At 55.4% G+C, this 11,394-nt stretch overlaps 4 protein-coding genes across 4 annotated transcripts; 2 read left to right on the top strand and 2 right to left on the bottom strand.

Annotated features, from left to right (window-relative positions):
- Window positions 1–232: 232 nt before the first annotated feature.
- Window positions 233–1,847, top strand: V2A60_000470 (alpha,alpha-trehalose-phosphate synthase (UDP-forming) TPS1; the record flags this gene model as incomplete). Its single annotated transcript, XM_083251841.1, has 2 exons — window positions 233–545; window positions 601–1,847. The coding sequence occupies 2 exons, from the start codon at window positions 233–235 to the stop codon at window positions 1,845–1,847; spliced, it is 1,560 nt and encodes a 519-aa protein (XP_083107967.1).
- A 548-nt stretch (window positions 1,848–2,395) lies between these two features.
- Window positions 2,396–4,747, top strand: V2A60_000469 (uncharacterized protein; the record flags this gene model as incomplete). Its single annotated transcript, XM_083251840.1, has 1 exon — window positions 2,396–4,747. One exon carries the CDS (start codon window positions 2,396–2,398, stop codon window positions 4,745–4,747), a length of 2,352 nt encoding a protein of 783 aa, XP_083107966.1.
- A 545-nt stretch (window positions 4,748–5,292) lies between these two features.
- On the bottom strand, window positions 5,293–8,028 carry V2A60_000468 (VID27 cytoplasmic protein-domain-containing protein; the record flags this gene model as incomplete). The annotated part of the gene is made up of 2 exons (XM_083251839.1): window positions 5,293–7,691; window positions 8,010–8,028. 2 exons carry the CDS (start codon window positions 8,026–8,028, stop codon window positions 5,293–5,295), a joined length of 2,418 nt encoding a protein of 805 aa, XP_083107965.1.
- Window positions 8,029–9,419: 1,391 nt separating this feature from the next.
- V2A60_000467 (Prenylcysteine lyase-domain-containing protein) lies at window positions 9,420–11,299 on the bottom strand (the record flags this gene model as incomplete). Its single annotated transcript, XM_083251838.1, has 2 exons — window positions 9,420–11,005; window positions 11,182–11,299. The coding sequence occupies 2 exons, from the start codon at window positions 11,297–11,299 to the stop codon at window positions 9,420–9,422; spliced, it is 1,704 nt and encodes a 567-aa protein (XP_083107964.1).
- Window positions 11,300–11,394: the final 95 nt, after the last annotated feature.

The raw sequence follows: 11,394 nt of genomic DNA, 5'->3' as shown, positions 1-11,394 counted from the left end.
CGCCCGTCCGCCTTGTCATCACCACTGACCACGCGCCGCCACCACTGCTGAAAAGCTCACCCCACATAAGCTGGCCAGCCCACTACCAGTAGGAACGCTTTCTGTCGACCTCCAGCTTTAGCTTTCCACTTCAACGTTGTCGGGCAGCCCACGCTCTTCGCGCGTTTATATCGCCGCGTCATCCGCTATCACCAGACTCACAGTTTGACCGAACGCCCGCACCTCCGTCGCCATGTCTAATCCGGCAGATGCACAGCAGGAAGCTGCCGCGCCGGGACGTCTCTTGCTGCTCTCGAACCGCCTGCCCATCACCATCAAGCGCTCCGAAGATGGCAGCTATACATTCTCCATGTCATCAGGTGGTCTTGTCACTGGCTTGAGCGGTCTTAGCAAAACCACCAGCTTTCAGTGGTATGGATGGCCTGGCCTCGAGGTCCCCGACAATGAGGTCGAGGGCATGAAGAAGCGCCTCAAGTCGGAGTATGGTGCGCATCCTGTCTTTATTGACGATGAGCTCGCGGACCGTCACTACAATGGGTTTGCCAGTACGTCTACCTGCTGATGCCCTTTCCATCCACCACTTTGCGCTGACAACTGTAGACTCTATCCTCTGGCCGCTGTTTCACTACCACCCCGGTGAAATTACCTTTGACGAGTCGGCCTGGGTCGCCTACCAAGAAGTCAACCGCCTATTTGCCCAGACTGTCATCAAGGACGTACAAGACGGCGATCTGATTTGGGTCCACGACTACCACCTCATGCTTCTGCCCCAGATGCTACGTGAGGAAATCGGCAACTCAAAGAAGAATGTTAAGATTGGCTTCTTCCTGCACACTCCATTCCCCAGCAGCGAGATATACCGCATCTTGCCCGTCCGCGAGCCTCTTCTCACCGGCCTTCTCGACTGCGATCTCATTGGATTCCACACATACGACTATGCGCGCCACTTTCTCAGCAGTTGCTCGCGCATTCTTGGCACCCCGACTACACCAAACGGTGTCGACTGGAACGGCCGCTTCGTCACCGTGGGGGCATTTCCCATTGGCATCGACCCCGACAAGTTTGTCGAGGGACTGCAGCGACCCAAGGTCCAAGAGCGCATCGCAGCTCTAAAGCGCAAGTTCGAAGGTGTAAAGCTTATTGTTGGCGTCGACCGTCTTGACTACATCAAGGGTGTACCGCAAAAACTTCATGCTCTCGAGGTTTTCCTGACGGAACATCCCGAGTGGATTGGGAAGATTGTTCTCGTGCAGGTTGCTGTGCCCTCGCGCCAGGATGTCGAAGAGTATCAGAACCTGCGCGCCGTCGTCAACGAGCTTGTGGGACGCATCAACGGGAAGTTTGGCACCATTGAGTTTATGCCCATCCATTTCTTGCATCAGTCGGTAGCTTTTGACGAGCTGACTGCGCTTTACGCTGTTTCCGATGTGTGCCTAGTGTCTTCTACTCGCGACGGCATGAACCTCGTCTCGTACGAGTACATCGCCACCCAGCGCGAGAAGCATGGCGTCATGATCCTCAGCGAGTTTACGGGTGCCGCGCAGTCACTCAATGGCAGCCTGATAGTCAACCCTTGGAATACGGAAGAGCTGGCCAATGCAATCCATGACGCCGTGACAATGAGCCCCGAGCAGCGCGCCACCAACTACAGCAAGCTGGAGCGCTACGTCTTCAAATACACCAGTGCCTGGTGGGGTGCCACATTCGTCGCTGAGATGACGCGCCTCAGCAACGAGGAGACACAGGCCAAGACACTCCGCAACGTCTCTGGGGCGGTAGTCAGCTCCGGTCAGAAAGCTCTGACGGAAGAATCCGAGGCAAAGGAATCGGAAGCGACACCAGCATGAAAGCTGAACCGTGACAGCTGTCTCGAGTGGCACGTTGAAGCATCTGATACGAACTAAGTAACACATATCACACGGAATATACAACATACGGGAGAATGGATTCAACGTCAACATGGCCTAAGCTACGTATCTTAGTAGGAGTTTTGGTGTCAAATTTCTAGCGATTTATCTGGCTCATATAATAAATGCCTCTGCTACGTAAATAATCTTGAATTCTGGACCCATGTTCGTCGTAAGCGTTGAGTTAATCCCGCCACGCTAACTTTAAACAAGTACTTTTTGAGTAACGAATCATTATCGCCGTTTCTTCCGCTAAATTCTCAACTACATAGTCAGTAGGTAGAGGCTACGCAGGTACGATTCATGCTTGATACAAGGGCCGGGCCGCCACACCCCCCGCTATTGATTGCGGCTGAAGCGGTCTCGGCCTTCCCATCGCGTCCTGTTAGCAAGCTTCTCGGGTAGGAATCATTACGAACAGGTCGACAGCATGCGTCTCGCTTCTCTTCTCCCCTCCCCCTCCCGTCCCGACCGCCGCCCGGTAGGCCATGGCACCATTCTCATCATTCCTCGGCGACGGCTTGCCGAAATACAAGTACAAGCCGATACCACCAGGCACGCGCACTTTCCGTCTCGCCAAGCTTCTTCCGCCCGAGCCGTCACTGATCCCAGGCCTCGAGCCCACGCTCCTAATTTCCATCCTTGAATGCGAAGCAGGCGTCGGCGACCGCAGTGGTGCCAGTCAGACTGCCGCGTCTGTGGAATACGATGCGCTCTCGTACGCATGGGACGTTCCGCCAAACGCGAAGCACCCGAACCGGCGCATCATTGTTGAGGACGGCGGCGAGCGCTCCTATTTGTACGTTTACCGTCCACTGGAGCTCGCCCTTTTGCGTTTTGCGGCCGCGAATGTCCATGACAGATGGCCAAAGTATGAGCTCCCCATCTTCATTGACCAGATATGCATCAACCAGGAGGACGAAGACGAGAAAGCCCAGCAGGTATTGCTGATGCAGGCCATTTACACCCACTCCCACCGCGCGGTCATTTGGTTGGGGCCTGGCACAGCCTCTTCGGACACCTGGTTTGCCTATGCCCGGGCCTTGTGCGCCGATGGTATCCTCGCCAATGTTCTACACTTGCCCGCCGACAGTATCGTGCGTTTATACGACAGCGTTGTAAGCACGGAGCCTCTTGCCATCACTCTCACCGACACTGTCGAGATCCAGACCCGCGATGAGCTCCTCTCCCTGACAGAACGCTTCGCCTATCAGTACCCCATCCAGGAGTATCTAGCTCTTCTGCGGCGGACCTGGTTTAGCCGCTTATGGACGATTCAGGAGGCCTGCCTTGCGCCTGCTGTGGTGCTGGTTTGCGGGGATGCGCTCCTCTGCCTCGACTGTTTTCGTAGCGTGGCGTTCTTTTACAATGTCCAGAACAACTACTGGCTGCATCGGATCACTGGCCCCGTGTCCCAAAAGGAGATGATCCAGCGTGACGCTGTTTTCACTAGCGTAGAGGGCTTTACACGGATCTATCGGGAGCGCAAGGCCATTCATGAACGCGGCCGCTACGCGCCGCTGCACGAGCTCGTCATAAAATATAGCGTGGAAGTTGACGGTCGGCGGAAAGCTGGCGCATCACTGGCGCAAGATCGCGTCTACGGCCTGCTTGGTCTGACAGCGGCCGACGACCCTGTCAAGACGCAGCTGGGTATTTACTACGACAAAACGAACCAATCAGTGGCCCACGTCAAGGCATATACCGAAGCGATGGGCTTGTTCCTAGAGCAAGGCCACATGGATGTGCTTCTGTTTAACCAGTTTCCAAAAAAGACGCCGGGCTTGCCCTCGTGGGTGCCAGACTGGGCCATGGAACTGGTACTGCCTCTCGCATGGCCGGCGCTACTCGAACCGGTCTTTGCCGCGGGAGGGCCGCAAGAGGCTTCATTCGCCAAGGCCGACGTGCCAGCGGGAAAGATATCCATCAAAGGTGTATTGATCGGTCGCGTGTCCGTGATTGGTCAGGTGACATATAAGTCGAACAGTAAACCATATCTCCTCGAGACGGTTCGATACGACGACGCTAAGCTCGTGTTTGACGAAGTCGATCGTTTTGTCCGTTCTGCCCTAACACAGGACACCACCGCTGCGCCGTCTGCCGAAACTGTCATGCACACCTGTTTGCGTGTTTATGACTCCGGCCTCAGCGCTCGCAACTTTACATCGGAATCTGGCTGCGCCACTGCGGGCATGCAGAGACTCGCCACAGTACAGTCCGCCATATCTCAGCTCGGTGAGCGGCTGCTCCGCAGTGCCTCCATTGTGCGTTCCTACTCGCTGTTCAACATATACGCCACTGTCGGCATCACGCCGTGGTACGTTGACTACTACCGCGCCACGACCGTCCTGCACCATCTCGCGCGCGGCCCTGTACGCCTAGCGCGCACCGTACTCCTTGCGCTGGCGGACCTTGTCGAAGACGTCGTCGGCCTATGCGTGGCCTCTGCGCGCGTCTGGCTCGCGACGAAGTGGATCGCTCTGCGCCGACGCGCCGACAAGGTCCAGCTCCGCATGTCGGATGCGCAGTATCGCAGCACCGGGCTGGATCCAGACATCACGCAGAGCAAGGACATGTCGGCATTTCTGAACAACCTGCTGCGCAATGTCGAGAGGCGGGTGTTCCGAACGGAAGAGGGACCCCACGTGGGCATGGGGCCGGGAGGGATGCAGGTTGGAGACGCTGTTGTGGTGCTCAAGGGCCTCACGATGCCGCTGGTGCTGAGATGCGGCGAGGGAGCCGGAGAGGAGGAGTGGACAGTGGTGGGCGAGGCTTATTGTGACGGGTTCATGGACGGCGAGGCACTGGGCGTCAATGAGCGCGAATTTGTGTTGGTTTAGCAAAGACCACACTTCATTTACAAGTCATCAATCTTCATAGCAAGCGAGCATTTTCAAGAGGCCATGATACATTTCGGGATGTCATCCAAGTCTATAATTCCTTTCTATATAAAGCTAACGCAACATCGTCACCGAAATGCATAAGCAGAATCTTGATATCCAAAGTCCAAAGAATTGTATGTGTGTATGTGTGTGAGATTGTCGCGTGGCTAGTGCGCGCGCGTGTAAATTGAAGAAGAAAATAGTGGTATCTGAGTTAAATTTATCCCTCGTCTTTCTTTCCTCGATCCTCCTCTCCTCATATCTTGACCTATCCATTCGTCCTACTTCATACCAGTCGTAGCCACATACATCTTCTCCAAAGAAGACAGAAAAAAAAAGGAAAGATGGAGCGGTTAGAAAAGAAAGCGACAGAAGGCTGCAAAAAAAAAAAAAATAAAAGAAATAAAACACAGAAGTAAGAGCGAGACATATAAAGTCAGCCAGAGACCCCGAAGGGCTTTGAAATAATAAACACGAAACAAGGGGGGGGGGGGGGGGGATGATTAATATGGAGAGTTCACAATGTCGTCACGGCCGAGCTTGTATCGGCTACTAAGGGGCGTACCAATCTTATTCGCTGAAGAGCTCCTGTGGCCGCCAGAGGAGATGCGGACATTGCCAATGATGCTTTCGCGGGTAGGCTTGCGGAAGCTCTGCTTGGCCACCATGTTGACCTCATTGGGCAGGGCTACAATGACATTCTTGTCGGAGCCAAACTTGAAATCGTCGGCCTTGACCTCATCTTCGTAGCGCTTAATTTTGTAGGGCGCCTTCGCGCCTCGCAGGACGCGCTTGAGGTTCCACTCAATGATGTACGGGCCCGTGGCTGTGATGATGCTCGTCTCCTCAGCGCCCTCACCCGTGTTAAACTTGGCCGGGGTAAAACTGATGGGCTTGCCCGTCTCGTGGTAAAATTGTGCCACGTGCTCCGGTGTGAGGGCTAGACGGCGTGGGCGGGGCTTGGTATCAGCCGAGAAACCCTTTTCGAAGCCCAGTTTACCTTCGTTCTTGCCATCCTTTTGCATGGCGTCAACTAGCAAGATGTAGTTTTGAGTGGTGCCAAGAATCCAGCGGCCGTCAGCAGAGACATCCATACCAGTGATGGGGTCACCGAGCGCGGGTAGCTGGGTCTTGGCGCGAATGCCGAGGCGGTCAAAGAGACGGATGTCACCCTTGTTGCTGGCGACGGCAATGTAACCCTTGTCGGTAGTGGCGAGGGAAGAAAAGTCATTCTTGGAGGCGTACTGCTTCATGTCCGAGTCAACAAGCTTGTTGCCGGCGAGACGGGGATCGACACGGAACAGAGCATTGTTCGAGACACCAAGGAAAGTTTGCTCCGAGGTCATCTGAGCAAACTTGTTTTCGGGAGCAAAGTTGACGACGGGAATGTCATCGTGGACGTTCCACTCGTCAACTACCTTGCCGTACTCGATATCCATGCGGTAGAGCTTGTTGGGATCGATATTGTTTTGGATAATCAGATCGCGATCCTCGCCGTGAAGCATAACCTTTTTGGGGTTCATCAGCTTGCCCTTGGGCGTGGTGACCTTGGAAATGTTGGTGGAGAACTTGAGGCGATTGTCGTTGGTGTGGGAGAAGACGCCAATCTTGGAGCCGCGCACGACGAAGGAGCGGTCGTGCTTGTAGCCGACGGCGAGTTGCGAGTTCATTTCACGATCATCTTTTTCTTCTTCCTGTTCTTCGTCCTCATCACTATCGTAGGCATCGCTTCGGATGCCCTCTTCATCAACCTCCTCCTCCTCCTCCTCTTCTTCCTCTTCCTCTGGAGGAGCGTCTTCCATGGTAAGATCACCCATGGAGTCGAGCACGTATTCACGCTCTTTGTCTTGCATTTTGGCCCATTTTGTCTCGTTGAGTCTTTCCCAGATGGCCTGCATAATTGCCTCCTGGAACTTTTCCAGCGTGGGCTGGTCCTTGAACCGCAACAGCCAGGAGCGGGCGGTACCGTCGGGGCTGAAGTGGTTGAAGACAAAGGAAAGAAACTGAAAGTCAAAAACGGGGCTAAAATCAGACACCACCGGTGTTCCCAGCCAAGGCTTCTGGCCCTCAATCTGCAGCCAGTATTCCCAGCGGCCAACCTCTGACACGGTAGCAACTACAGAGTCATCAACCATGGCGAAGTGGCCGGGTTGGGGGTCATAGACGTGCAGTTCGGCCGCGATGCTGGCGTAAATCTCCTTGGGCTTGGGCGGATTGCTGGCATCATAGACGGGACCAGCCGGCTTCTTCTCCTCAGAGATGGTAGCGGGGGCGGCAGCACCTCGCTGCTTGCTCGGCGTGGTTGGCGCCATGAACTCGGTGGAATCGATAGAGCGGGTAAGAGAGGGGCTGTTGAGAGGGCTGGCGGGCGGAATAGGCAGCTCCTCGTGAAACTCAAACTGCTGGAGATCCTCGTCGGAGGCGGTGGTGTTGGGCTTGCGGTATTTGCGCTCGTACTGGCACTCCTGGGCGGCGCGTAGGAAAAGCTGAAGCTGGCTGGCCGGGATAGCGGCGTCGCAGACGAATTCGTAGACGTCGCCGGTGTCACCGCTCAGGTCGCGCCAGGCAATGACGCTGTCGCCACCGTCGCGGGCTTCAACGCGGAAGTGCAGGGCCTCGTCCAGGAGAAAGGTCTTTTCGTCGCGCTCGCTGGCGAGAGCATCGATCTCGGCGTCGTCGCCCTCTTCCTCCGCGAGAAGCTCCTCCTCGCCCTCTTCAAAAGCGCGCTGGACGACGAGTTGGTAGTTGAAGTCTTGGTTCGTGCGGCGGATGCGGATGGCGGCGTCCTTGAAGATGAGCTCTGAGTAGCCTTTCGGGGAGAGGGGGCGGACGAGGTAAAGCTGACCCTGGGGCAGCTCGATGAGGGATTCCTGGGCGCCGGAGCCGAATATCAGCTTACCGACTGGGGAAAGTTAGCGGTGGGCAGCACTATTGCGCACAACGGCGAGGCTATTTTGTTGGTAAAGTGAATGAGACAGGGGATGTGTTCGAGGTGGTGGCGTGGACGGGAAAGGGACCTGCAGCAGCCAACCCCTCATCTGGCATGTGAGGAGCTGCATGTACACGTAATGACGAGCAATCCTACGGCCTAGTAGGTGACCACCTCTCACACGCTCAGCTCCCGGGGAAGAAGTGAAAAGGGACCAGGGAAAAAGAGAAAAAAGAGAAGAGTAAATGAAAGCAGAGGCATACGCCGAACATCGATCGATGGTGGACTTACCATTCCGCAGGACAAACATGCTGTCCGCAAAGGTGGGGTGAAGCTCTTGTTTTGTTTTTTTATCTGGTCGCTATGCGCAGAGGGTAGGGCGTGAGCCAAAGCTCAGCGTCGAAGCAAGGTCTTTCGGAGAGAGCGTGTCTCGGACGCCTCGAGAAGAACAATGTCGGACAAAGAAGACGGTCGGCCTTTTCTTTTTTTCAGCGGCGACGCGCAGATAGCTAGCGCAAGTATGAAGGAAGAGGAAGTAGAAGAAGGAAGGGAAAATGAAAAATAAAAACGTACCTAGGTATGGTTGCTGTGAAGAGGGGCGCGCCGCTCAGGCAAGTCAGGTCAGTGTTGGTGGCGGTGGTGGGTGGTGCCAGTTTTGCGAGTCTCAGCGGGCAGCACAGTGAGTGAGTGGCCTGTAAGTGGGGCAAGGGTCCGTGACGGACTCGGGACGCACCCCCAAAGGGAGAAGAGGGAGGGGGAAGGGAGAAGGCAAAAATTACGATGATGTAATGTAGTCGATGACTTGATTATCGTATTGGTGGCTTTTCGTGGCTTGTGCAAGGGGGAAGAAGCTGCATGGCTGTCAATCGTCACAGGTAGTTTGGTGAAAGCTGTTTACACGGGACAAGATTCGCTTAATAAAACAAGACAATGTTGTTTGCCACTTTGGCTAGAGCCTACCTACTTACATGGCGCATGGGTACTTACCTTGAAGTATCTAGGTGCCAGGTACCTAGGTAGTGACAGGGCATGTAAGTACACTGATTGTCCTTTGGACTGGCTTACGACAGCGCAATAACCAAGACTGGTGAATAGAAAAGCCAGTCCTTGTCATTGCAAGACAGTATTGTATTATTCAACCTGCTGGCGAATCAAACGCGGGCCACCTCTTTGCCTTTGCTGCCTGGCTTTGCTGCCTGCTGTAGACTCTTTTTTAAGCTGCCGACTAGCGTGTGTCGCCTTCACCTTAGTAGGCATCCAGGCATCTAGCGCCAAAGCAAACCTCAATCAACGCAACCAGTGACGTAACTAGGTACTGGAAGAACTTTTTTTTTTCGTGGTCAACCTCGTCCCTCTTTGCCACCCCAGAATTTCCCGCTGTGGATGACTGTCTGTCCTGCGATGTCGCGCACCCTAATGGAGAGTAAGAGGGCATCTTCGTGTATGTAAAGAATAGGTTCGAAACTATATTTGACAATCTAAATGGTAGTAGATCAGACAGTTTTGCAGTCTACTGTGGGAATATGTCGCCAAGTCGAATAGATAAAGGAGTGTAAAGAACAGAAACAAAGAAAGGGAACAAGCACGCTGTACTCCAAAGCCGTAAACAATCTCATTTTCAACCGTGACCCATCCTGTTTTCAGGACTGAATCGGAAAAAAAAAGCGTCAAAAGAAAACCAGCATCGTCATCGCAGCCAATCTACAACTCATCCATCATCATCATATCGTCGAGATCATTCCCCATACTCTCAAAAAAGTCCTCCCGTTGCTGCCTGTTCGTAGACGCCCGGTAGGGGCCCACGTATGCGCCGCCACTGCCCGTGTTGCCGGCGACGTCGTCGGCTAGCAGCCGCGCGACATTCTTGCCCATGAGCGCGCTCGTCTCCATACAGGAAATGAAGCTCTCGATACCCGACGTGTAGTAGATACCGTTGCCCACGATGGGGTCCTGAAACGTCACGCGCGGTAGCTCTACCGGGTACGGGTTGAATGTCTGCATGCGGTACCAGGTCACCTTGTTCGGCTCCGCGCCACCGTCTATACTCTGCTCGCCGTACGTATCGTGCTTGTCCTTCCAGTCGCTATCAAAGAAGCTGTCAAGGAATGCGGGAGCCACCTCCTCGGGCGCAAAGAGCTTGTACAGATACTCCGTCTGCTGCGTGCCCGGGTTCACCACGGTGCGCAGCGTGCTCAGCGAGAAAAAGCCCGTATCGCCAACCACGTTGTCCGGGTCCGCCTCGACGCCCGCCTTGAGCGTCGTGTAGACGTTTGTCGGTGGCGTACCTCCACGCGGCAGCCCAAACAGGTCGGTGCGCAGCCTGTACGGGGACGTAAACACGACCACATGCAGTTCCTTGTAAGGGATCTCGTCGATTTTATGCGTGATTATGCCCCTGCCCGCGGAAATGTTGCTATACTGCCAGGGCGTGGCAATGATGATGTCGTCAAAGGCCGTCCGGACCGCCTCGTTGCTGGCCACGGAAAGGGCATACTTCTTCAGGGCGCGCGCCACGCTGTTGGGGCCCTCGGGCTTGAAATTGATGGCTTGGACCGTGGCGTTGCGGTGGAGCTGCGCGCCGCTGGCCTCGATCATCTTGTCAAAGATCTGCCAGTTGCCGCCGCGGACGGCTACGGCACCGTCCGTCGCGAACGAGACCATGGTCTCGAGGCCGTGGATATGGGCGAGATTGGAAGCATAGTTAACGCGGGTGGCCGGCTGCAGGACGTGGCGGCAGAAGTCCTCGTTAATCTTGGCGTCGGCCAGGAACTGCTCGCCGGTGACGCCGGTGACACGCTCGAGACCAAGCTCGTAGGCGCGCTGGGTGAGGGAGCGGAAGGGAAAGAAGGGCGGGTCGTAGAGCTTGAGAAAGGTGTCGACGACCGTCTTGACCAGGCTGACGGCGCGGTAAGGACTCATGCCATAACGCCACCACAGGCGGGCAGCGTCCCACCACCAGGAACTGCCGCCCTCGGTGGACTCGAGGACGATGGCCTCGCCATCCCAGATAATGGTCAGGTCACCCTTGCTGGACGGCATGGGGTCACTGAGCGTCAGGTTAAAGCCGACGGCGGCGTCGTGTAAGATGCGATTGGCAGTGACGAAGATTGAGGCGCCGAGCTCGACGGGCAGCTCGCCGGAGGTGGGGTCATCGTAGGCGTGGACGGTGAGGGTGCGACCGCCGACGCGTGGTGTCTTTTCGAAGATGGTGATGTTGATGGAGAGGTGTTCGTCACGGGCGTATTGACTGAGGTGGTAGGCGGCAGATGCGCCGGCGGCTCCGGCTCCTGCGATGCAGAACACAGATCAGCGATGCTATCCATGCTTGGTGGTTATTGTGGTTGGCATGGTTCCCCATGGGGGAGGCTGTAAGTGTCACATGTAAAGTGGCATGGCAATCCGTAGACTGGGCATGTTTCAAATAACCATGTGCTCAAAAGCAATACTTGAGAGTTAGACGTACCGATGATGGCCACATTCCGTACTGATTTTGGGTCTTGATCTCTACGCGGCGACGAGGCACCAAGGGCACCCGCGAGGCCGGCGACGAGGAGCACGCAGCGGGCCAATACAGCGACCATGATTGGACCCAAGTAGCGATGCGGGATGCGGAGGAGAAAGAAGGGAAGAAAAGAAATACAAAGGTAAACGAGGGCTGACGGGGCCTTTGTCTTCT

Source organism: Cordyceps javanica, chromosome 1, assembly GCF_051103115.1.
Source record: "Cordyceps javanica chromosome 1, complete sequence".
NCBI classification, from domain to species: domain Eukaryota; kingdom Fungi; phylum Ascomycota; class Sordariomycetes; order Hypocreales; family Cordycipitaceae; genus Cordyceps; species Cordyceps javanica.
The sequence above is the reverse complement of the archived record's forward strand: the minus strand, read 5'-3'. Positions and strand labels throughout refer to the sequence as shown.